Consider the following 23,374-nt stretch of genomic DNA (forward strand, 5'->3'; position numbering starts at 1 on the left):
AGTCTCGTTGCTTGTTAGTCCATAAATATTGTAATAAATAAATGATATGGGCTGCATGTTTTATCATTATAATAAAGTTCATTGCTTTTATTTTGATCATACTGGGTGGAAAAAACAAAACAAAACGAAACAGCTTTTGTGCAGCGGAAAAGTCCCTTGATGTTTACTTTCACTATCTGTTATGAACAGAAGAAATCATGTGACTTTTTGTAAAAAACAGGCACAAACTCAGAGCGGTGACTCAGCTGCAGCTGAAACTTCAGCTGCTGTTTGGCTTGTTTTAGTCTGCAGCTAAAGAGAGACGACTCACCACCTCACCGCATTCAGTGCTCCACGCAGGTAAAACATCATTTTAATCAGAGGAACGCACATGGCAATAAATGTTTAATATAAATTAAAATGTTAAATGTGACCCGTGCTGGCAAAGTGAGTCACAATGAGGAACTTTTAAATATTGAGATATTATTATTGTCAAATAATATTAATCTCAAAAGCTTCAAAATGAGAAGTAGTTTGTTGAAATGTGTCCATTTATGACCTGGTCTGGCAACAAGCTAAAGTGCAGGTTTGAAAAACAAATTTTAAATGATGTAGAATGATGTAATCAGGTTAAGCTCTGTATTTAAAAAAGAGGATCCCCGAGCTTTGCTATGACACCAAACTGGCACTGGAGAGCTCCTTCAGAGAGAAACTTCATTCCTGTGGCTGTCAGACCGCACAACCAACAGAGCTCACAGATGAGCACTGCCCCACCCCTCTAAGAAGAAAATAAACACCCACCATTCATGTGCAACACTGTCTTTTTCTGTAGGATATGTATGTAACTATGTGTAAATCGGTTTTTATGTATAGCCACATATTATGAACAAATATGTATATCTATCTCTTCCCTTATAGGTAGATATCTTTTATTTAACTTTGTTACAGTGTAAATTAGATGTATACTTCTGTTCTCTGCTTTAATCATGAATTCCCCCCTTGGGGGACAAAAAAAGGCTTATCTTATCTTATCTTATCTTATCTTATCTTATCTTATCTTATCTTATCTTATCTTATCTTATCTTATCTTATCTTATCTTAAAGATTATACAATGAAGTTTCCTGATGGTACAGGAAGCCGGCATAAAAAAATGGCCAGTTTCAAAGGAAATGAATAGGAAATTAAAATATTTTTTTCTGAAGACATATCTTTTAGAAAACTTTGATTCAATGGTAGAATAGGAAGATTATTTGCTTCTTTAGTTACTGGAAAAATCTACATTTTAACAATTTTTTTTTTTGCATCACAGCTTGAGTTAACTTGGACTCATTTTGCCAGCAAGAGTCACAAATGTAAATCTAAATGTTAAATCAGTCACGGCCAACCAAGGCTGCGATCTAAATATTTAAACAGTTAGATATATCATTTAACATTTAGATATAACGTTCAACTTATGTATTTATACAAAAAAAAAATCATTTTTGTGAGAAAAATGTGCAAAATGTAAGGAAAGTGAGCTAAATAACACAAATGTGTTAGTAACATTATTGAATGCTGGACTTTACAGCTAGAGCCTCATTGTTTTACCTTTGTTGGTGCACCGCCCTGGTCTGACCTCGACTACAGTAGTGTTTAAAGTCAGGGCAGGCAATATGGACACATTTTATCTGTTTTTCAAAATCCACTCAATCGAGTGTGCGCCATGTTTGGATATAAATAAGAAACGTTTGGGTACAATCTTGTTTCGATTTAAGCAACTTTAAGTAGCTGCACTCAAACATGTCTGACTGTAAGGTGTGCTCCTTAAATTGAAAATAAAAGCTTTTATTTCTCTGTTTGTTTTGTCACACGAGATTCAAGCAGCTCATAAGGATGGGATCGGACAATTCAACTCCACAGAGGTTTCCCAATCCGAATGTTTCCACACTTCAATCTGTGGACAAAGAGGACAACTCTGCTCCACAGAAGTGTTATAACCCAAATGATTCCACATTTACATTCGTGGACAGAGAGGACGAGTTAGACTGTAGGTTCTGCTGTTTCGTTTTAAGATCTTATATAATTAAAGGCAGTGGTTTATGAGATATTTTGCTAACAAACAAACAAACAAACAAACAAAAAAACCCAGAAACACAAAGACATGGGTAATAGTGTTATTATCTGTCTTTACCTTGATAACTGCAATATAACTGTGACTTGATGAGTAAACAGAGCAGAGTTTAATGAATAAAGTTTAATATGAAAATGAAAGTTATTGACATTTTTGTCTCTTTGTGTGTTTTCCTCAGTTCTGTGTGAAGGTTTCTCATCTCTGAGGGCTCAGATGTCCTGTGGTCATGCTGTGACCCCGATGTCTCTCACCAACTGGTGTCTCAAGCAGCTGGAACAGGTCCTGTCAGCTAAAGAGAACTACTGGTAGGACTTGTCTTTATATGGGAATCTGGTGATTCATTTTGAACTTTTCTCATTTTAAAGGGTGAAAGTAAATTTGTTTGTGGCCAGTTTGGTTGTGGTGCTAAGTGGTCGTATAAGGAGGTCTGTAAGATGGCTCTCCTGACCCCTGAAGAACAGAAGCACTTCAAGAAAACTATGGCCAAGAATGCTGATAAACGCAGAAAAGTATGTGCCTTTTATTACATGAACTTGAAACTTTTAGTTTTTCCCAAAAGTTGTGTTTTCAAAGGTGACAATTAATTTCAATCTTTGTTTTTCTCCATCTGCCACCTCAGTGTCCTGAATGCAAGTCCCCAGCTGTGAGACAGAGTGAAAATAATCTTTGTGTTCGCTGCCAAGTCTGCACAGCAAAGAAAGGACACATCTATGAGTTCTGCTGGCAGTGTCTGAGGGAGTGGAAAGGTCCGAAGCCGCGCTCAGACCGCTGTGAAAACATCGGCTGCTGCAACTCAGCGCTGGAAACACTGAAAACCTGCCCAGAGATCACAACTGGTCATCTGAAAGGATGTCCCTCCATCCGAGCCTGTCCCACCTGTGGCTCACTGCTGGAGCATAAACTAACTGGCTGTAGACAGATTGAGTGTTCTCGATGCAAGTTTGACTTCTGTTTTGTGTGTCTGAAGACGTATGCTGAATGTATCAGAACAAGAAGGTTGTCAGCATCATACCCCTGCTGCGTAGCCCCCAGACAGACCTCTACAACTGTGTGGACGTAGAAATAATGCTTCAGAATCAGCTTTATTAAGCAACACAGATGAGAATTGCTGTTTTTTCCATCTGTGATCTTAGAGAACTGAATCTACAGTTTTGCAAAGAACCATAAAAACAAATGAAATGGACAAAAGATTACAAAATTATTTACTTAGAATCAGAGGACACAAACATACAAACAAACACTAAGTTTTGCAGGGTCAGCTCTGCCAGATGTTCTGTTCCTGATCTCAGGTTACGGTCCAGAAGTGATTACTGTAATGGTATCCTGGTTCTGAAGCGCTCTGCTATTTAAAACTCAAGCAGCTGACACTGTCTTTGATTTTTAAATGTCATCTTTAGCACAGATTTTTACAACTTATTACCTGAAAATGAGTCTTATATTAAAATTCCAGTTTATCATTTTTGTTTCACTTCTTCTGCTTTGAGAATTATTTATTTTAAAAATGTATGCATTGACTTTTAATCTTATGTTGGATATTTTTTCTCATTCTGCACATAGGAAGCAATGTTTCCAAACTGAAACATATAAATAAATCTCTGCAGCTGCACTCGAGGTTGTTTTTGTTCCTTTTTTTCATTCATAGATTTTATGTGATGTGAGTCAGTTTTATAATCATTTCTAATTATTTTCATTTAAATAAAACACAGTTTTGTTCTGATCAAAGATATAAATTATACAACTTTGTTGATTTTGTGTTGTTGTAAATCAGATTTTGAAGGTTAATCAAAGCTTGATGTAAAATGCTTTTATTCCTGAGTGCATCCTAATAAATTATCTATAAAAACTTTAGGTCATAATGTGTGTATTTGTTTTTCTTTCAGTTAAAAAAACCCCAAAAACAAGAAAAACAATGACGTAGAAGTCAAGTCTTCATTCCGAACAAGACAAGACAAAGTTTGGCACAAACCATTGGACTACAGAGATCTTGTTTCTTTTTTACTGTTTCTTTGTTTCTGTAGACGGCAGCTGTTTCTGGTCAGATGAAATCTGTAAAACACCTAAAAGACCAGCCTTGGTGTTTGTTATGCAGCCGTAACAGTTTTTATTTACTTTATTACTTTAACTCCAGTTTAAAACTTCATTTAAACTCCATGTTCAAAAAGCTGCCTTTCAAAAGAACTAAAGCATGAACTAAAACAAAATAAAGCTGTAAAACTGCTGCACGTCGTCACTCTGAAGGTCATGTGATTTATTTTAATCGATACAGAAAACTGAAAGTAACAAACAATCAAAACAAAAACATCTTCACAAGGCTGACATGTCATGCAGGTTTGTGTTGTATGCAGATTCTTTGTCAATAAACCACACAGTTTATGTTGTATCAATACAAACAATAAAACTGATCAAAAAACTAAAAATGCAGCAATGTTTTTAAGGTACACAACAAACACAAACACACAACCTACTGAAAGTTGTTACTAAGATAAAAACTATGGTGGAATAAAGAGTTTTGGGGTGTTTAATATAGCAAATATTACTGCAGATGAGATTCACAGATCTAACTTTTTGCATGTTAGGATAATTACCCAGCATGTGACCACCTCCTGTCACTAACTGGAACTGGAATAATCCACAGAGTGGCTCCACATGTTACTTATAACAATCAGTCTCAGGTTAACTGTGGCTCTTCCTCTAATGATCACTTGGTTCAGTGCTGGAAATGATTTTAGTTTCTGGCCCCAGGGATCCTGTTTTAACAGACTGAGCTCAGAGCAACCTGGAAGAAGCTTCATTTTTAGATGTTATAAGGACTCCATGTAACCACTCTGTTTATACTTTAACTGCAGGATAATGACTTTATTAAAGCACATACGACAGAAGAAGGTATAGAAACAAGAACATCAGCAAGTAATTCAAAATCAAAGCAAAGGTGTGGCTAAAATAACTGAAACAGGTATGACTGAAACTGAACAGGGACAGTTTCCTCTGCTCTCTTCTTCTTGCTAGTTGATAAGAATCTTCACGGTCCTGATGACATTATTCAGAGAAGTCATTCCCAGGTGAACAGACTGAGTGTGAAAGAGTCCAACATTTTCTCCTGTTTCCTCAGTCTTTTAGGTGAACATTAAACCTCATCTCCAGTCATCTTCACTCTAATCTACATCTCCATGCATGTGACCCACACATCCCTCTGTAAAACCAGGCAAGCAAAGACCCTAATGACCCTCCAAAGGGAGTAGAAGAGGAATAATTTACATGAGTTCAGCTTGAATATAACAGAACAACTCGCTGCACTTTAGAAGCAGAACTTTGCTCCTCGGGTGAGGAGCGTAATGTCTTCAACTAACAGAAAAGAAGTCCAGTGGCTTTGTTTCAAAACTCTGAGGAAATGTTGTTATGAGTTTACCCTCCTGTAATAACCTGCAGAATAAAGCACCACAGCATGCAGCTACATGGCAGCATCGTTATCCAGAGCTGTTCCTGATCTGATTTCAGAATAAACTGCTGATTCTGTTGCTGCTTGACTCTGATTTCCTGTGAATGAAGAGAGGAACTGAATCAAATATTTGACTTTCATATTAATACTAAACTCAACTAATAAGACTTCAAAGTTATGTACTAGAATTATGTATTTTCAAGTATTACTCCAAACAAAAAGTGTTAGTTTATACAGACAACATGACAAATAATACTAAAATATACAATTTTGAGTTCAGTGTAGAAACATATTAATTTTATTGGACAATAAGAACCATCAGTGAATACAGACTTTACCTTTTCTCTTTTTCTTGGCTTTATTTTGATGGTTGTCCTCAGCATATGTTGGAGTGAAACCTGAAACAGAAAATAGATCTCAGGACGTGTTTAGTTCACATTTTAATTAATTATAACTCATATTTAATTCCATACATTTACTGAAATTTACTGAAGTAAAGCACAGAGTGACAGGTGCAAGAAAATCAAAAGAAAAGTGGAATGTTATTTGTCATATGTGCAAAATAAGAAATACTGAAATGACTAAATCCTAATTTTCTGTGTGATCTGGATTAGAGTCTATAGATGCTGTGATGCAGTGTGTGGAGTTTACATGATCTCCCCTAAACATGACCAAAAACATCCATGATTGATAACTGAATTGTCCCAGAGTGAGAGTGTGACTGGTTGTTTGTCTCTATGTCCCTGTGATGGACTGAAGACCTGTCCAGGGTGTCCCCCTCCTCTCGCTCAGAGACTGCTGCAGATTGACAGCAGCTCCCAAAGACCCAGAAGGAGAAGCAGGTAAAGAAGATGGATGGATGGAAAGTTGTGTCATTAATTAAACAACCTGTAAAAATGCTCAGATGTGTGTCTGATCGGACAGTTTCTGCTGATCTATAGTGGTAGGATGAACTCCTGTATTCAGCTGTAGTTTAATGACATGAGGTCACATTTCAGTCCAAAGACTGACTGCAGGAAGTGACTGTACCTGCACTTCCTGTTTTCACCTCAGAGTAAACAGCGCCCTCCTCTGGTTCACGAGGCCTCCCTGTTCAAAGCATCAAGAAAAGACATGAAGGTGGAAACTTTTCTGACTTATTTTCTCATGTTGGACATGGTTTGTGTTTGAAACTCACTGTTTTTTCCAAAGTTTTTCAGGTCAATCAGAGCGTATGTAACATCTCTGGATCCACCTGCAGCTGAAACATTTCAGGATTTTAATCTGAGTCCAAACTTTATCCAAATAATTAGACAATTAAAATTTAAAATAATAATAATAATAATGAGAGAAATGAGTTTGGGTCCTGACCCTGAAAAGGACAGCTGTACTCATGACCATCAGTGTGGTTGACTCCATGATTTGTGGTGGAGCTCTGACCACTGATCTCTGACTGTTTTGGTCTAAAATATAATAAAAACAGTAAAGTTAATTAAAAAATAACTACTGATAATTAATGTCTGTAATAAAAAAGAAAAAATGTAAGTTACTGACCTGATGCAGCATAAATCTGTGAAAAAAGATATTTGTTGTTACATTATTTCATTGTTCAAATCATCCTGCTGCTGGTTTGCTTCATATATCAAGATGCTTCTGAGTATTTGAATAATTAAAAGAGTTTTGAAATCAACATTCCGATCCAGAATCAGCAGAAAAACGTCTCACCTTTGGACTGTCTGTAGCGCCACAATAAGATCAGGAGAATAATGAGAAGGACTCCAACAACTGGTCCAACAATCAGCAGCACAAGAAATAAAGAGCTGACAGGACTGGACTCAGCTGCTGTTTTAACTAAATAATAAAAATGTTTTAATGCAGATTTTATGACATCGTTCTCTGTTTCAAGAAAAATGCAGCTTCAAGTTTGAACAGACATTAATCTACAGTACATAAACTCAGTGTTTACTTTGTTCCTCTCAAAGAACAAAATGATTTAGTAAATTAAAAGCATCAAATGTTTTTTATCCTCCTCACCTTGAACTGACATCCAGCTCTGTGGTGACTCGTGTCCTGAATGTTCACACCTGTAGAAACCTTCATCTGACTTTGACACTGCAGAGATCTTCAGCTCCTCTCTGCCATCATTCTGGAGAAGTGTGTTGTTGTGATAGAAAGATGCATTGGAAAGTAGTTTTTGTTGTTTCAGTCTGCAGCTCAGAGTAACAGGATCTCCCTCAGTCACAGGATGGACGGGGCTCTCAAGGATGATCCCATAATAATTACCTGGAAAACAGTTTCAGTCAGCAGTCAGCTGGTGGACACGTTTAGAAACATCTGGCTTATGAAGAATCAACTGAAAAGTGGCCTTTTTTATTAAATATCACCTGACATTTGATTCTGTTTATTTAAAAACTGTATTTCTGAACCTCTTATTAAATATGAAACATGTTTCATGAGCCACCTTTTATTAAAAACCTACAACAAGTTTCATAAACAACACTCTCTACACTAAACCACCTTAGTAACACAAAATAGGCTCTAACTCAGCCAGTTTCACAGATGTTCAGCTCAGATTTGGTTTGGTAGTAGCTGAGAGTCATCCTCATACTTTGAGCACTAAAACATCTGAGATCTCACATCATCACAGGAGATCGAGCATAAAGTCACTTACAAGGTTTGAATAAAATGACTTTAATATCTGTTCTCAGCAGAAGAAGAACTGAGTTTAAAACTTTGGAGTAAAAGACAGCAGGTGATATGCATTCCTCCAAGGTTTTTATTTGTTTCAAGGAATTCCTTTTATGAATATTTCCTTTAGAACATAAATTATGTACATTTATTGGAACAGCTTACTGATAAAAAGCAATAAAGTTTTATTTTTCACTTTCCATTAACACAACTTTCTCTTCTTCATGAATGAAGTGAAGAAGAGATTTTTTCCTGTAACTTTATTTGTTTGATTGATGTATTTTGATCAGAAAACGTGTCAGATGACACCTGAAATGTTCACTTCACTTCCATCAGTCCACCTGCAATGTATTTAATCATCACCTTCTGGAGTTTCTATAATCTTTGGTTTTCAGTTCCTTCTTTGTTAGATCGTTGTTGCTCCTCTGTCTGTTTATTCCTCAGGTCGAGGTCATTCATAGGTCTAGTTCAGACTGTTTCACTTTAATAAAGTTCCTGAATTCTTCAACCTGCCTGCTTGCTGCCTTCTTTGCCTGCAGTTTTGTCTCATTTCCACCATCCAGCCTCCAATTTATCACAAATATGTACAATAACTAGGAATGTGATATTCAAAGTTAAGAAGTGATAACATACCCTGTACAGTGATGTTGACTGCATTGCTGAACTCTCCTGATCCAGACTCACACCAGAACACACCACTATTAAACCAGTAAGGCTTTATGGTACATGAGGATCCAGTCATTGTTCCCCAGATGGAGCAGTCAGACAGGTGATCTGTTTCTGTAAACCTCTTCAATTTCCACTCAGTAGAGTTTCCTTCACAGCTCAGTGAGACAGACTGAGATCTGAAGTGTTGAACTCTGTCAGGATTCACTCTGAGAGATGCTGCTGGAGGAAAAGCTGAGGAAAAAAATAAATAGATTTTAACTAAGCACAGAAAAATGTCTCTTTAAATAATCATTTAATAAATCAGTGCTGAATATGAGTACAAACATTTCTACAAGTTGATCAAACTGTAATTTATTTCTTCAAACCATCAAGTGTTTCAGTCTCAGATGATACAGACAGCTGTTGTTCAACTAACCTTCAGGAAACTGACCTGCAGACCAAACAAAAGTTGGTTCACTGAACTCTGGTTCTCCTCTTCCTGCTCTGCACACATATCCTGCTGTGTGTTTCTGTCCATGAATGATGTAGGAGTTCTGTTGTGTCCTGCTGGAGCTTCCAGGCAGCAGCTCATAGCTGTAGGAGCTGCTGGATGGTTTGGGAACAGCTTTATAGCAGAAGAACCTCCATCCTGCAGACGGAGGTTTAACCTCACAGCTCAGAGTCACTGAGGCTCCAGGACTCAGCCATGATGGAGACACAGAGAGTTTATCTGTAGGAAAATAAATAGTCAGAATCAAACATTAACAATTAATATTTTTATTATCTAGGAGGCCTTTTTACAAACAGAAGAATCTGACGTCTGCATTTTATCCATCTGCAGATCCTGCAAGTATTGAGTGATTAAGCACACATCAGCACACATCCAAAGCAGTGGACAGCTGGAGTTACAACATCTGGGGAACAACTGGGGGTCCAGAGCTCAAGAGCTCTCCCTGAATTTATGTCAACAGAAGCTCATTGCCCTCTTGCCTGTGAACATCTGTGAAAGTGATTCATGGACTTTTCTGCAAACACACACAAACACACACACACACAAATGCATCACACCGCCTCCTACTGTATGGAAACAAACATACACATTCTCATACTCGGCTGTCGCATCTCTCTCACTCCCCCCCTCCTCCTTCCCTCTTTCTCTATCTTTGTAGTTACTACATCGGCTGTTTTAGTGGGTTTAGTTTAGTGGTTTTACTTCGGCTGTATAGCAGGCCTGGGGTACTTTTAGATAGTTCGGTACCGTTAGTTTTAGTGTTAGCTTAGTTTAGTTCTGTACATTTAGTCATGCTTAGATCTGTTGGTTTAGCTTAGTATATTTAGACAATTGGTTACCATTGTATCTTGTACCTGTCTGTAACTTTGTCTGTAATTTTGTTCTTGTGTTGTAAAGCACTTTGAGTTGCCTTGTGCTAAAAAGTGCTATATAAATAAATGTACCTACCTACCTACCTACAAAAACAATTTCACTCCTCACTCCTTCACCAAAACAATCAGAGACGCCCCAGCAGCTGCTTCTGCCTGTTAATCACTGCAGGAGTCTGACTGACGAGGAGAAAGAGGAGGGTCTAAGCAAAATAAATAAATAAATAAATATAGGCCTACAACAATAGATCTACCATTCACATGGCTTTACATCTGAGGAAATTCATTTAGCAATTTAAATCTTATTAGGCTCCAACAGGGTCAGTGCTCATCATCACTGCATCAGTCTACAATTTTACTGCAGGTCAGAGAGGAGAACCAACAACCTGCAGGTCCCAAGATGGTTCTGTAACCTCCAGGCTGCAGATGTCCCTGTGTGTGTGTGTGTGTGTGTGTGTGTGTATGTGTTGGCTAAGGAGGGCTACACATCTACTCTTTATTACCTGAAAGCTATTTCTCTTCAAAACAAGAATAATGTTGTAAGACTTTTTTTTTCTGGTTTAGATGAAACAACTAAAAGTCTAAAATCTATATTTTGATGTGTACTGTAGATAAAGATGATCAACTTACATACAGTTAATGTGACAACATCACTCCACTCTGTGAAGTTAACACCACTTGTTCCTCTGCAGCTGTATTCTCCACTGTCAGACTCAGTAGTTCTGATGATCCTGTATTCTCTGCTTCTTGTTGGTTTATTTCCTGCAGATGATCTCCATTCATACGTCCACTGAGTTCCTCTTCCCTGGATTTGACAGCTGACAGTGACTCTCTCACCTCTGAATATCTGAGGCTGGTTGGGTTGCAGCGTCACAGAGGCTTTATTGGAAACTGTTTAAATAAACACATATCTGGTTAGGAGTTTAATAAAAGCTAAATAATCCTGAAATTATTTCCTGCTGTTTGGGATGAAAATCCATTATTTTCTTCAAGTGCAAATTTGACCTGTTAAATTAAAAACAAAAGAAATGTGTTTTTTCATGAAATTAATTCAGGAGATCCACTGATAATTAGAACTTAAAGGAACTAAAAATATATTTATAATAAAAAGGAAAGATGGATTGTAATTGTAATCCATAGAGGGGCCCAGACGAAAGTCTTTGGGAACCACTAATGATTAAGTAAAGTTTCTATTGACTACTGACAGATCGTCTGTTTTTGGTTTAAACAGCAGACTGAGAAACAGGAACAAAACTATTTCTAGTTCAGAATAAAAAGGGACATCTACTGCTCCTGAATCTGTTCTTATTATTCAAACCTGTGTTTGTCAATCTGTTTGACGTTGTTGGTAAAAATTAAAGTATTTTCTACACAACTGATAAACTGATTAAAAGTTTAAAGATCATCTGATGTTTTTAAAGAAAAACAAAAGAAGAAAACGCACCAGTTTTCTGAATGGTGACTTCATTGCTGATTTCTGTGTAGAAAACTGGATCTCCTCTTCCTCCTCTGCAGCTGTACAGACCTCCCTCTGAGATGTTGAAGACTTTTCCTGATGTCATGTATTTTCTGAAATAAGAAGATTTGGACTCCCGTCTGAACCAGTCAAAGCTCCAACCATCAGATGTGTCCACAGAGCAGCTCAGTGTTATTCTGCCTCCTGCTGGTATGATTGTTTTATCTGCTCTCACTGAGGCTCTGGGTTTATCTGCGGTTGAAAACAATTAACACATTAAATAGTTGTTTGGTTAAGAAAAGAGTTTGTAGAAATGATCACGTTAATCACTTGATTGTTTAATATCAGGAACATAAAAAAGAATTTGTGAAAGATGAAACACACCAGACTGTTTTCTGACCAAACTAAAATCTTCCTTTAATTTTTTATTCACTAACATGAGGACTGATATAGATGTGAACAGAATTTGTTTACAAAAGTTCCTTTTCTCTCTTTATTTTATAGAAAATTCACTCCTGAGTGCTGTTCACACATTTCAGTCTGAATGGAAAACAACCTGACTCACGTATCACTGTGAGTCTGAAGACATCACTCCATCCTGTCAGCTGGTAGTCACTTGTAGCCCGACAGCTGTAGGAGGCATCATCAGCTGATTGGATCCTGTATTCACTGGATGTTGTATGAATATTCAACCAGTCTGATGCCCATTCATACTGAGTCCACTGAGCTCCTCCTCCTCCCTGGATCTGACAGCTGAGAGTGACTGTCTCACCTTCGTATATCTGAGGCCAGTTGGGTTTCAGGATCACAGAGGGTTTAATAGAAACTGTTCACAGAAACAACATTCAGTTAGAAGTCTGATAGAAACATCAAACCAACAGATTCTGCTTTTATTTATTTTTAGTAATCATTTATTGAGTCAAAGTATCACTTTGAAAACATTAAATGTCAGAATCATAAAACTAAATAAATGAATAATCACAAATAAAAACAGCTTTAGCGTGAATCCAAAATAAAAAAGCAATAATTAATTTGAGAAAAAAAAATAATTTTGAGCATTACATAGCTTTACATTTTTTTAATACAAAAGTAAAAATTATGGGTAAACTCCAGCTTAATTTTTCTGATATTTTTTGTTTTATTGGTAACGCTGATAATAAAGTTGATATTTTAAATCTCGATCTTTGCAAATCAAATATGTTTCCTTTTTTACTGATTAAACCTGAAAAGTAAATAATAAAATAAAATAAAACACAAGAGTAGACATACTTTATGACAGGATAAAAATAAAGAAAAAACAATTCAATATATTTATAGAATTCATCAGATAAAATTGTTACTGACCCAAACTTGTTCTGACTAAATATGAACATATGAAGTCCAAAGTGATATAACCCACTTCAGGTTTTGATGCTTCAGTTGTTTAATTTATAATCTGTAAATGTTTGAATCTTTAAGAACAGTTGAAGAAGTTGCTGTTTCATAAAACTTTACGTTGATAATGAAATTAAACTAAAATGAGAGAAATGTGGGATTTCTTTTTGTCTTTTTAGAGTAATTTAGCTTTCATCAAGAAACAATTACCGTAAACTTTACTCAACATAAAAATACGTTTAAATAAACGCATAATAACATGGAAATGTGTTAACTCTTAAGTTGTTCTAAACCCTGAAAATCCCGCCAACAGATCAAATATGACCTAAAAAAGAAAACTGTAAGTGCTGGTCACAGCAGATAATGGCTCAGTCTTCAGTTGAGCTCATGAGAAAGGGTCATAAACAACCTGCTTCCCCCATCAGCCTCTGAGTGTGAACCATCGACCACGACCCTGGAAACAGAGGAACCTGACAGCCCACTGCTTCATGTAGTCCTACCATCTGTAAGTGTCCAGTTTTCTTTGACTACAACTGATGCCACAACTTAAACACATTCACAGGTAAAAAATGTTAATCATTGGAAAAATATTACATATTCTAACTATTGCATCTGTTCTTGTAGGAGGGAAAAAGCAAAGGAATGTATATTAATTTTCTTTAATTGAGTGAATTTGATAAAAATGTGATAGTGTTCCAACAATAAAATATGATCATGTCCAACCTAGGTTGCAAAATCACCTCCCAACGTCAGATTTTATGAGATAATTCTGCTTCAATATCAGTTCAAGGTGGGAGGGGACCTGTAGAAACTCAGTCTACCAGCGAGCAGGTTTACTTCACAGACTCTGTTACCATGGTGATAGACTTTGACTTATCTCTGTTTCTGGAACAGACAACAAGGAGTTTCCCTAAAGTCAGGATTAAACTTACTTACTTTCACGAACCTCTCCTGTGCTACAAAGAAGGTTCAATATAACAGGAAACATTCAGATGATCAGATTTAATTAAACTACCAATGAAGATTGTGATGAACTGATTATCATCTGAGTAAGTCAACCCAGGTTTAGTAGAAGACATGTTAGACAGCATTAGATCTATATATGCAGCAGGAAACAGTTTATAAAGATGGTAACGCTAAGGAACAGCAGAAGAGACTGTGGCTGCAGCTGACTGTACCGATGGGGGTGGTAGATTCACTGGTCTGATAATCAGATGTTGTTTTTTCATTACTCTGACCTTTGAGGATGACCAGATGGGGAAAATAAAACAATTTAAAGACAGTTTAGTTATTTGTACACCTACACTTCATCTCAAGTGCGAACACAACCTGTTATAAATGACAAAAAAAAGTTTCTTACCATCAGCATGTCCATAGAAGAGTGTACTGAGCACTGCAATGAAGATGAAAACTTTATCAGATTTTATCAAACTGACAGAAAAGACAAAACTAAACTCACAATAGGCCAACACTGTGGTTCTCCAACTGTGGTACAAATACCACCTGTGGTACTCAGGATCTCTTTAGTGGTACTCAGAAAAAAATTAATATCAATTATTTACAAGTTGAATAACAAGCTAATCAACCATCAGAAGCCGACCTGTGTAAAGATAAATACATGAGTAACTGAAAACATGAGTGGTTCAAGTGAATGACAATCTTGGCTCCAGATGGAAACTAAATAAAGATGCAGAGAAGAATATTTAGAGAACCTTGCAGTCAGGACTTTCAGGCCCACGTCCTGAGCGAGGAGACTCTGGCTCCAAAAATACAACATGGCTGCGTCTTTAAACTGGATGTTGCTGCTGCAGTTTTGAACAACAAAAGGAGGAAGAGACGTTTTGTCCAACTTTTTATGTTGTTTGACTGTTGGCTGCAAAAAGTGCAAAACTTTGAATAAATTTGATTCAAGTTATCTAATATTTATATTCAGTTATTGGTCAGAGAACATTTCATCCACAGTTTGGGGTTTGGCCACTTTGTTCCTTTATGTCTGATATGAAGATAAGCTTGTAAACTTGTACTGTTTTTATTTCTGTCTTTATTAGTGGTCCTTAGTGTTTTCTGAGGTGGTATTTGTTAATAAAAGTTTGAAAACCACAGAGCTAACACATTTCAGATGAAACAACTATTTAGAATAAAAAATGATTGAAAGCAAAGATGAAAAAGTAAAATCAAACAAACAAAAAAAATGAGACACACACAAACAACTCCTGGCAGCCAAACACTATCTGAGGCCAAGTTGCTTATATATATATATATATATATATATATATATATATATATATATATATATACAATTCTTGTATATTAAACATTTTCATTTTCATGCATTTACCATCTTTCTTTACTCAAAACTGAAATAAGACTTCAGCTGCTTAAACAATTATGTTGATCAACTGATTTACTCTTTTCACGCTGACAAAGATTTAATAAATAGAAACAGTTTAGAACAGTAATCCACTGCAGTTGTCATCATTAATAATTATTTTCTTTAATCTACAAACAGAAAGTTAGTGATGTACTTACAGAAAACCCCCAGCATGCAGAGCAAAGCGTGTCCCATCCTCACATTCAGAGCTGATCAGAAACTCTGCTGCTTTACTTTAACTATAATGATGAAGAAACACAAGTTATACCCAGCACAGATCTGACATCAGTGTTTTCACACTTCTTCTGAGTTTAGCCCGTCTGTTTTTAGCTTATCTTTGACACAGAACTCACTCTGCAGCAGCAGTTTCGACCGCAGCAGTTATTAGACATGTTTATATATCCTGTCCACTGCAGAGACATCTTGTTTCAAATGAAAATGTCTGTCAGGTTTAAAAATTATACATTTATTTAAATATTGAAGTATTTATTGTTAGGAGACGTTATCTGGATCTATGTAGATTAATGAAACAGTTGGTGTTTACTGTGTTTTCTTCTGCTTTTCTTTCATTTTGAAATTACTAAACTGCACAGTTACAACTTCTTCTTTCCAAATAACTGACTTTATATCCATCTGATCACCTCTTGTTTCTTTACTAAACAACCTAATTATCACCCATTATTGTTCTGCTAAGGCAGACTAATGATGTTTTTTTCCCCCATGTGTAACATTTGGAGGAAAAAGAGCCAGAACCCAACATGCAGCCAAGACAAGGATTAAATGAAAAAATGTTTACTGAAGTTCAAAAAGAGATGGTGTCTGGAGTGGCCCAGCCTTGTCATGGGCTCCGGGTCTCTCTGGACCCAAGAATCCTGCTGCTGCAGGGCTGAATGAGAGGCCTTGAGGTCCTGGGGAAGTTCTCTGAAAGCAGAGCCTCTTGTATCCACCATCAAATAATTTGTGGTCAGTAGGAAGTCCAGGGTCATACACAGAAGGTCTCTCAGGCAGCAGGGATCCAGAATCCAGTCAGCTTCAACAGAGTCAGAGTCAGGCAAGGTTCAGCAACAGGAGATCAAAAACTACTCACGGAAAAGTACGAGCAAGGCAAAAGAGTGGTCGAGGACAGGCAGGGTCAAAAGGCTGGCAAACACTTGGACTAGGCATGACATTTTAAAATTTAGGCATTTATTTGTTGCAAACTTAACAATTCATTATGTGAACAACTCTAAATGCACTGTAAACCTATCTGCACTCATCAAATAACCAAATGTGATGTTGTACAGTAAGCTATTAAAATCTATGTAACTCCTAAAAGCACTAATCAAACATTATTTGGTTTCTGGGGCCAGAGGACAAACATTCAGAACAACTTTATACTTCCTCTTTTTATATAAAGAGCTGTCATTACAAACTTCTCACATACAGAGCAGAGCTCATGTGTTACTGAGTAAATAAAAGATGCGATATATTGTAAAAGACGAGCAAAGAGATCTTCTCAGTTCAGTGGCCTAAAAAACATTTCAGATATTAGAGATTTAAACAATTTCTATGTTCTTCATTAAACTAACAGGTTGTGAGACGTTCAAGAGAATGGTTAATCTTTGTTTTTTGTGTAAAATATATGAAAACAGAAAGTCAAGATTGGGCTATTAGTTACAAATTAAATAATTTTCCCTTTATTTTATATCTGTAACCTGAAATATGATTTTTTTCCTACATGTTGCTGTAATTAAATAAATAAATAATTGTCTGAGAAGCAACACTTGTTTAACTTGAAGTTTTCCATTTCCCCTTTTCTCATTCTGCAGAAAGAAGCTATAAGGTCACTGTTTCTGGTAAAGAAATGATCTCAGATTATTAACTGCTGCAGGAACTATGAACCCAAAGCTGCTCTATTTCAATACTGTCATGATTTAGTGTCTTTGCCTCTCTGTATTGTTTAAAATGATTCTTGGTTTAACAAATACTTAATACAGCATAAATAGTCTTCACTTTAGAACGGTTTACAAAAAGACTTAACTACTAGCAACCATTAATACATGTCTAACACATGGTGTGAAAGTACATTTATATGACCATTTACATACATAAACACAGTATATAGAATAGTTATTTCATGAGTTTTTAAGTATTGGATGTCATTGGCCTTCATGGGTAAAGCATTAATAAATGTGATAATTTATAGCTTATTAAGTATGAATCATTCTAAATTAAGGATGTTTTCAAGGTGTAGTTCTTATAAAGTGCTACAGACACATTTTTAGGTGTTGCTACTACACTTTATAGTGACTTTGACACTTATTTATTAACCTTTATTTAATCAGCCAAGTCCCAATGAGATCACAGATCTCTTTTTCAAGGGAGGCCTGGGCCTGAAGGCAGCCTAACATGCATGTTTTTAGACTGTGGGAGGAAACCAGAGTACCCAGAGAAAACCCACACAAACAAGAGTAGAAACTCCACACAGAAAGACTCTAGGTCCAACCCAGGGCTTGAACCTTGAACCTTCTTTCTGCAAGGCAGCAGTGCTAACCACTAATCCATCGTGCTGCACTCATACACCACTTGTTGATGCTCATATTCAGATTATTTCAGGGTCATTTAGAGACAACAATTTCATTTAAAAGTGTTTCAAGCAAATTATTTCATGGAAACAAACCTGCAGTGTGGAGGTGAGCAGTAGGGGTAGTGTAGTCAATGGAACTGAATATCCAACAAATGTCTTTTGGGGGTCTTAAATTCCACCTATAATGCGTGGATCTATAGGTCAGATGTGGCCCATGGTGCTACAAATATACTTATTTACTTATAAATATTCTTATATCATTTTTAGGCTGATTTGGTCCAGACCCGAACCAGATCAGAGCCAAAACGTTTTTTGTAGTCAAACTGTTCCGGCGCCGTTGGAACTGTTTGGTTTTTCCCAGGTGTTCCTACCTTTTGCAGACAGTCGGTGTATTTTCACCCACACTATAAGCAGGACAGTGTAGAGGATGGACAGCAGGATGAAACAGAGAAGCCTGAGCTTTGATATGACAGGAGGAGGCTGGGTTCTGACTGCAACAAACAGGAAACAAAAACATCCTCATTTTGAACATTTAAACAGTTATTGCATTTAAATTCATCATTTGAGTTGTTTGTACATTCTTTTTAATCACCTGACAGCAAGAAAATTGTGACAGTTTCCTATTTTGTTTTTCACAGTCAGACGTGATCTGCCCTCTAGTGGTCAGAGACTGTAATAACATGTAACATAAATTGCAAATAAGTTTTATAAAAAACAAAAATGCAAACCTCACATGGGCTTTAGATAAATTCTTACTGTGAGTTAAACTAAATGCAATCATGAAATGAATCCTCAACATTTAAAGTAGTTTTCAACAACCTTGGTGTCATAATTTGCATTTCTCCAAATGGTTTTGTCTGAATACCACGAGACAGAAATTTGAATTTTCAGAAAACGACCAAACAAGTGTGCAAATGCAAAAAAAGTCAGAAATTGTTTCCATCATTCTAGTTTTGTAAACATTTTTTATGCTCAGTCATTTTTAGTGAGCACAAATTGACAATTATCACATTTCTGACCACTCTACAGGCACACCAGAACAAAGCAATCTTAGCAAACACAAAAACGACTACCACAGTTATTTATAAGATGTTGAGCTAAAACTTTGGTGTGGTAGTAGCTGAGAGTCATTTATAACCTTTATACTATAGCACTAACAGTTCCATCTGTCTTTAAAGCTGTCATTAGTTATTGGAGTCAACTCTGTCTGTCTGTTAGCAAAATATCTCATGAACCACTGGATGGATGTTAAAAAAACTTTCAGAAAAGAATTAATGGCTGTACCTCTACAATTGATTAACTTTAGGAGGTAAACCAATTCAAAATGGCCGATACAACCGAAAAACCTCAGAAAACAAAAACTGGCTATAACTCAGCCAATCTTGCAGATATTTAGCTAAAGTTTGGTGTGGTAGTAGCTGACCATCATCCCCAACACATATTTGAGCACATGTCAGTTTTGATAAAAAACGTTTGAGTCAATTCATGGTAAAATGTTTTTCTGTTAACAAAATATTTCATGAACCATTGGACAAATTTCAAAGAAACTGTCAGAAAGTACTTGTTGTACATGATACTGATAACCCTTTGGAGTCAATACAACCAAAGATGGCCGCCAGAGCTAAACGACTTTAGCCCTCAAATAAATGTCCATAACTCAGTGAACGGTACAGATATTAAACTAACATTTGGTGTGGTAGTAGCTGACAGTCATTCTCAACACATACTCCAAGCACTAACAGATCATTTGAGATATAATATTACTTGAGGTTGAACATAATGTTATTTTCAAGGTTGGATCAAAATTAAGGTGACGTGCAAATCCATTCCTTCAAGGACTGCTAGGCCTTTAATTTAAAGAAACGATCTTCCAATCTTCCATCAGACAGATTCTGCTGCTTGGAAATGTCTCATCCCTGGGATTCTCTGCTCAACATTTCTTTGGTGATAAACTGATAAAAATCAAACTTGTGAGTTTGATGTTTCTTCTGGTTTAGTTTCTACTGCTGGATTGAATGAAGCCGTTGCACACAAAGACTAATGTGATCCACATCATAAACAAGCAGGTCGTCTGTTCTGCTGTTCAGACAAAAACATCTTCAAATACTTTGACTCACACATCAGCAGGCACAGTGATGTGATCTCCATTCCTCTCCTCTTCTTCTTCTTTGGTTTCTACTTCAGAAGCCAGTTCACCCACATCCTGACTTCACAGGAAATCAGCTAAACCCTCAGAACCAAACGTATCCAGTCTGCTGCTCTGGCTCTGGGTCAGCTGTGGTTGGAAAATAACATCCTTTCAAACTATATCTTGGTTTCAGGGCGTCAGTTTTCATCAAGGCTGCCTCCCCCTGATTACTATTCACCTGTTCTTCTTCTGTTTCTGTCACAACTGTTGATTTGCTGCTCCTCCTGTTTGTTGGGAAAACCCGGCGTCAAAAATACAATAAAAATGTGTGGCTCGATCAGGGACAGGTTAGTGGTTCAGGAGATACTTTGCTAACAGCGTTAAGTGTAAAAATGAATGCCAACATTTTAAGCAAAGATGTCATGCAATGGATAGTGCTCAGAATATGTGTTGAGGATTATTGTCACCTACTACCACAGCAAATTTCAGCTCAATATCTGTAAAAATGACTGAGTTTAACCATTTGTGTATTGGCTATTGCTGATTGGCTGTGATGGCCATCTTGAATTGATCATCGAAACATTATTTTTTAGGAGTTTCATCAAAATCTGTCCAGTGGTTCATTAGATATTTTGCTAATAGACGAACAAGGTAGAGGCTAAGAGTTTTAGGTGAATATCTTGTGCAATGTGTAGCACTCAGAGTATGTGTTGGGAATCACCCTCAGCTACTACCACACCAAATTTTAGCTCAATGTCCGTAAAACTGATTGAGTTGTAATTATTTTTGCATTTCAGAAAGTTAGTTGGCTGTGGCGGCCATCTTAAACTGGACTGACTCTAAAATCTAATCAGCTGTAGAAGTGCACCCAGTGATTGTTTTCTGATAGTTTCATTAAAATCCATTCAGTGGTTTATGAGATATTTTGCTAACAGACAAACAAACACACACACAGGAAAAATCATTACTGCACAATAATTGTTTGATAAATATTTTGTTGTCAGTAAAATGGAAAAGTTAAAAGCAAATCAGGTCTACTTGAGTTTCCAAACTGTAAACAAACTGTTGTTCAATGAGCTGAAGGGCCACAGTGTAGATCGGCTGAGTCATCAGTTTCCATGAGAGACAACTGCAGCTGTTTCTAACTTTGATAGTGATAATAAAGCCCTCAATCCACGAATCATGGAGGAAACAACACTTCAGAGATTCCTGATATGCTTCCCTTTCAGCTTTAGGCTGTTTTTTACTGTTAAAGAATGAAAACCTTGTCGGTTCACCAACTTCTTTCTTTCAAAAAACACACAAATAGGCTATAAGACATGTAGCTACTGAGACTAAATGATGAAATGATTAGTTCAGATTTATTCAGAGTTATTATTAGAAAAAAAAAGTCAAACTTGAGCGACAGAAACGGATCAATGACATGATGGTGAGGTTTGGAAAAATTACAGATGCAAACAGATGAGTGGTGGATTTCCAAACTAATGGTGGAATAAAGAACTTCAACAAGAGATTTGTGTTTTCTGGCAGTTTATTATCAGCTCCAGCAGGTCACACGTTCAACAGAGTACAAAGAGTCTGGAGAAGTCATAGTGGAAGAGAAATGTAAAACAGGATGTATACATCTACATGGTGGCTCCTGATTCCTGCAGATGCAGACCCACAAGCCAATCAGCTTCCAAGAAGCGCCACGATCCGAGTGTGCACGAACCCCAAAACCCCTCAGCTGAAGAGGGGCTTCATGACCCGTAGTTGTCCAGTTGTCCAGTTCAGAAGCCAAAACATAAAGACCACATGATTCAGGAGTCAAAATGAAATGTCCGTATTTGGAAGTCTTCATAATACCCTTTTTATCTAAAATGTTCTTTTACAATCAGTCATACCCTGATATAATTTTGCATCCACACATGACTTACTTCAGCAGTCAGAGGTGTTAAATATTAAAGCTGTGATCATTGTTGTTGAGCCTGTTTGTGTTGTCATTATTGCCTTGTTAGCAAAGCTTGTAGATTTAAACCAGCAATAGTTGGGCTCACTGTCCTCTGCACTATTATTCTGTGGGTCAGAAGCTGAAAACTCTGGGAACCACTGCTGTAAAGTATCCCATTACTGCAGCACAGAAACCTTTGACTTGTCTGCACTTTATGGTGAAATTCTGCTTTTAGTTTTGGACCCACAGGAAGTGAGTGAGCTCCAGCAAAACAGACACATGAAGAAGAAATATGAGACAATAAAGTCTTGTCCTTCTCCTAACGTGTAGGTGAGAATGTTTGCTCAAATAAAATAAATTATATTTTTGTTTGTTTGTTTTGGGTGTTTTATTAAGGATGCAGTAAAGTAACAACACTGTGTCAATTATACATGAAATGTTACTCATATCTAGTTGATGCTGAAGTCTCCAGAAATAATAAAAATAGACTTAGAACCAGCAGAAAGTGCCTTTCCAAAGGCTGGATTGAACAAGTTCCAATTCATTTATCAAAATTTCACAAGATAAGGTCATCTGAAAAAGTTGTTCAATTTTGATAAATTACGTGTAAATTATCATAATAACTCTGTCATTGTTGTATAATCTGCTCTTTCTAAGGCAGGCTTTTGTTACATATAATCAAACTATACTTCTTTTTTCTTTCCTTTTAGTCAGAAAGATATTTTTACAAGTTAGAACAAGAACTGAAGCTATCCTTATATATATATATATATATATATATATATATATATATATATATTGTAGGCATCTCCATCATGTCTCAAGAGTAGCAGGGCTGTATTTTGACTCCTGCACAGATAAAGACTTCTCCTCTGACAGAAAACATTTGAGGCAAATGTCCAGGTCTAAAAACCACACTGATGACAAAAAAAATTATTAAAAAGTTGGTCTTAAATTCAAATCAGATTAAATCATATATGTGGAGGAGGCTGACAAGGTGAGAACAAAACGTCTCGAGGTGGATATGATATGGGCAGAAGTGGACAACAAAATAATGTGGACGGCCAAGTATGTAGTTTTGAAAGTCATTTAGAAATATTTTTGAAACTTGGCTGTTTAAAATGTGGCCACACACCTCGTTGGTCTCTTGGTTGCAAACACTCAACAGTTCAGTGAGATTTAAACAGAAAATTTATGTATTTGGTCACAATTTTTAGTCCCCAGCAGTCTCAGCCCAGTGAGCTCCTTCCTTAACTGAGTCAGTGGATGTCATGAAGGAACAGTTAATGTACCTGTATGTATCAAGTCTAACAGCTGTTTCTGTGTCA

General features: G+C 36.6%; 2 protein-coding genes across 3 annotated transcripts; one reads left to right on the forward strand and one right to left on the reverse strand.

The window, feature by feature from the left end:
• The first annotated feature begins 243 nt into the window (after positions 1-243).
• On the forward strand, positions 244-3,884 carry LOC108247776 (potential E3 ubiquitin-protein ligase ariadne-2-like). 2 transcript variants are annotated; one of them, XM_025010566.2, is made up of 5 exons: positions 244-339; positions 1,834-2,006; positions 2,269-2,369; positions 2,456-2,599; positions 2,710-3,884. In XM_025010566.2, exons 2-5 carry the CDS (start codon positions 1,853-1,855, stop codon positions 3,148-3,150), a joined length of 840 nt encoding a protein of 279 aa, XP_024866334.1. In that variant the 5' UTR covers positions 244-339; positions 1,834-1,852; the 3' UTR covers positions 3,151-3,884. The 2 variants fall into 2 exon arrangements, with proteins under 2 accessions (XP_024866334.1, XP_037832695.1); XM_037976767.1 differs by lacking the exon at positions 244-339 and having other exon boundaries at positions 372-2,006.
• Positions 3,885-4,154: 270 nt separating this feature from the next.
• Positions 4,155-15,634, reverse strand: LOC108247777 (basement membrane-specific heparan sulfate proteoglycan core protein-like). The gene is made up of 15 exons (XM_037976380.1): positions 15,581-15,634; positions 14,412-14,444; positions 12,243-12,503; positions 11,666-11,929; positions 10,852-11,112; positions 9,278-9,571; positions 8,827-9,093; positions 7,540-7,788; positions 7,231-7,356; positions 7,060-7,075; positions 6,877-6,968; positions 6,704-6,766; positions 6,556-6,615; positions 5,865-5,924; positions 4,155-5,624 (listed from the first exon to the last, which is right to left on the reverse strand). The coding sequence occupies exons 1-15, from the start codon at positions 15,615-15,617 to the stop codon at positions 5,539-5,541; spliced, it is 2,169 nt and encodes a 722-aa protein (XP_037832308.1). The 5' UTR covers positions 15,618-15,634; the 3' UTR covers positions 4,155-5,538.
• Positions 15,635-23,374: the final 7,740 nt, after the last annotated feature.

This window comes from Kryptolebias marmoratus, linkage group LG7 (assembly GCF_001649575.2).
Source record: "Kryptolebias marmoratus isolate JLee-2015 linkage group LG7, ASM164957v2, whole genome shotgun sequence".
Taxonomy (NCBI): Eukaryota; Metazoa; Chordata; class Actinopteri; order Cyprinodontiformes; family Rivulidae; genus Kryptolebias; species Kryptolebias marmoratus.

What these genes read in the sequence shown, in the direction of transcription:
- LOC108247777 (XM_037976380.1), bottom strand. Translation starts at nt 15,617, where the DNA reads ATGGGACACGCTTTGCTCTGCATGCTGGGGGTTTTCT. An exon ending in CTTCTATGGACATGCTGATG is followed by an intron (nt 12,504 to 14,411) that starts GTAAGAAACTTT and finishes TTCTGTGAACAG; the next exon opens with TTTCTATTAAACCCTCTGTG. An exon ending in CTTCAGACTCACAGTGATAC is followed by an intron (nt 11,930 to 12,242) that starts GTGAGTCAGGTT and finishes TTTCAACCGCAG; the next exon opens with ATAAACCCAGAGCCTCAGTG.
- LOC108247776 (XM_025010566.2), top strand. Translation starts at nt 1,853, where the DNA reads ATGGGATCGGACAATTCAACTCCACAGAGGTTTCCCAATCCGAATGTT. An exon ending in CAGAGAGGACGAGTTAGACT is followed by an intron (nt 2,007 to 2,268) that starts GTAGGTTCTGCT and finishes TGTTTTCCTCAG; the next exon opens with TTCTGTGTGAAGGTTTCTCA. An exon ending in ATGCTGATAAACGCAGAAAA is followed by an intron (nt 2,600 to 2,709) that starts GTATGTGCCTTT and finishes CTGCCACCTCAG; the next exon opens with TGTCCTGAATGCAAGTCCCC.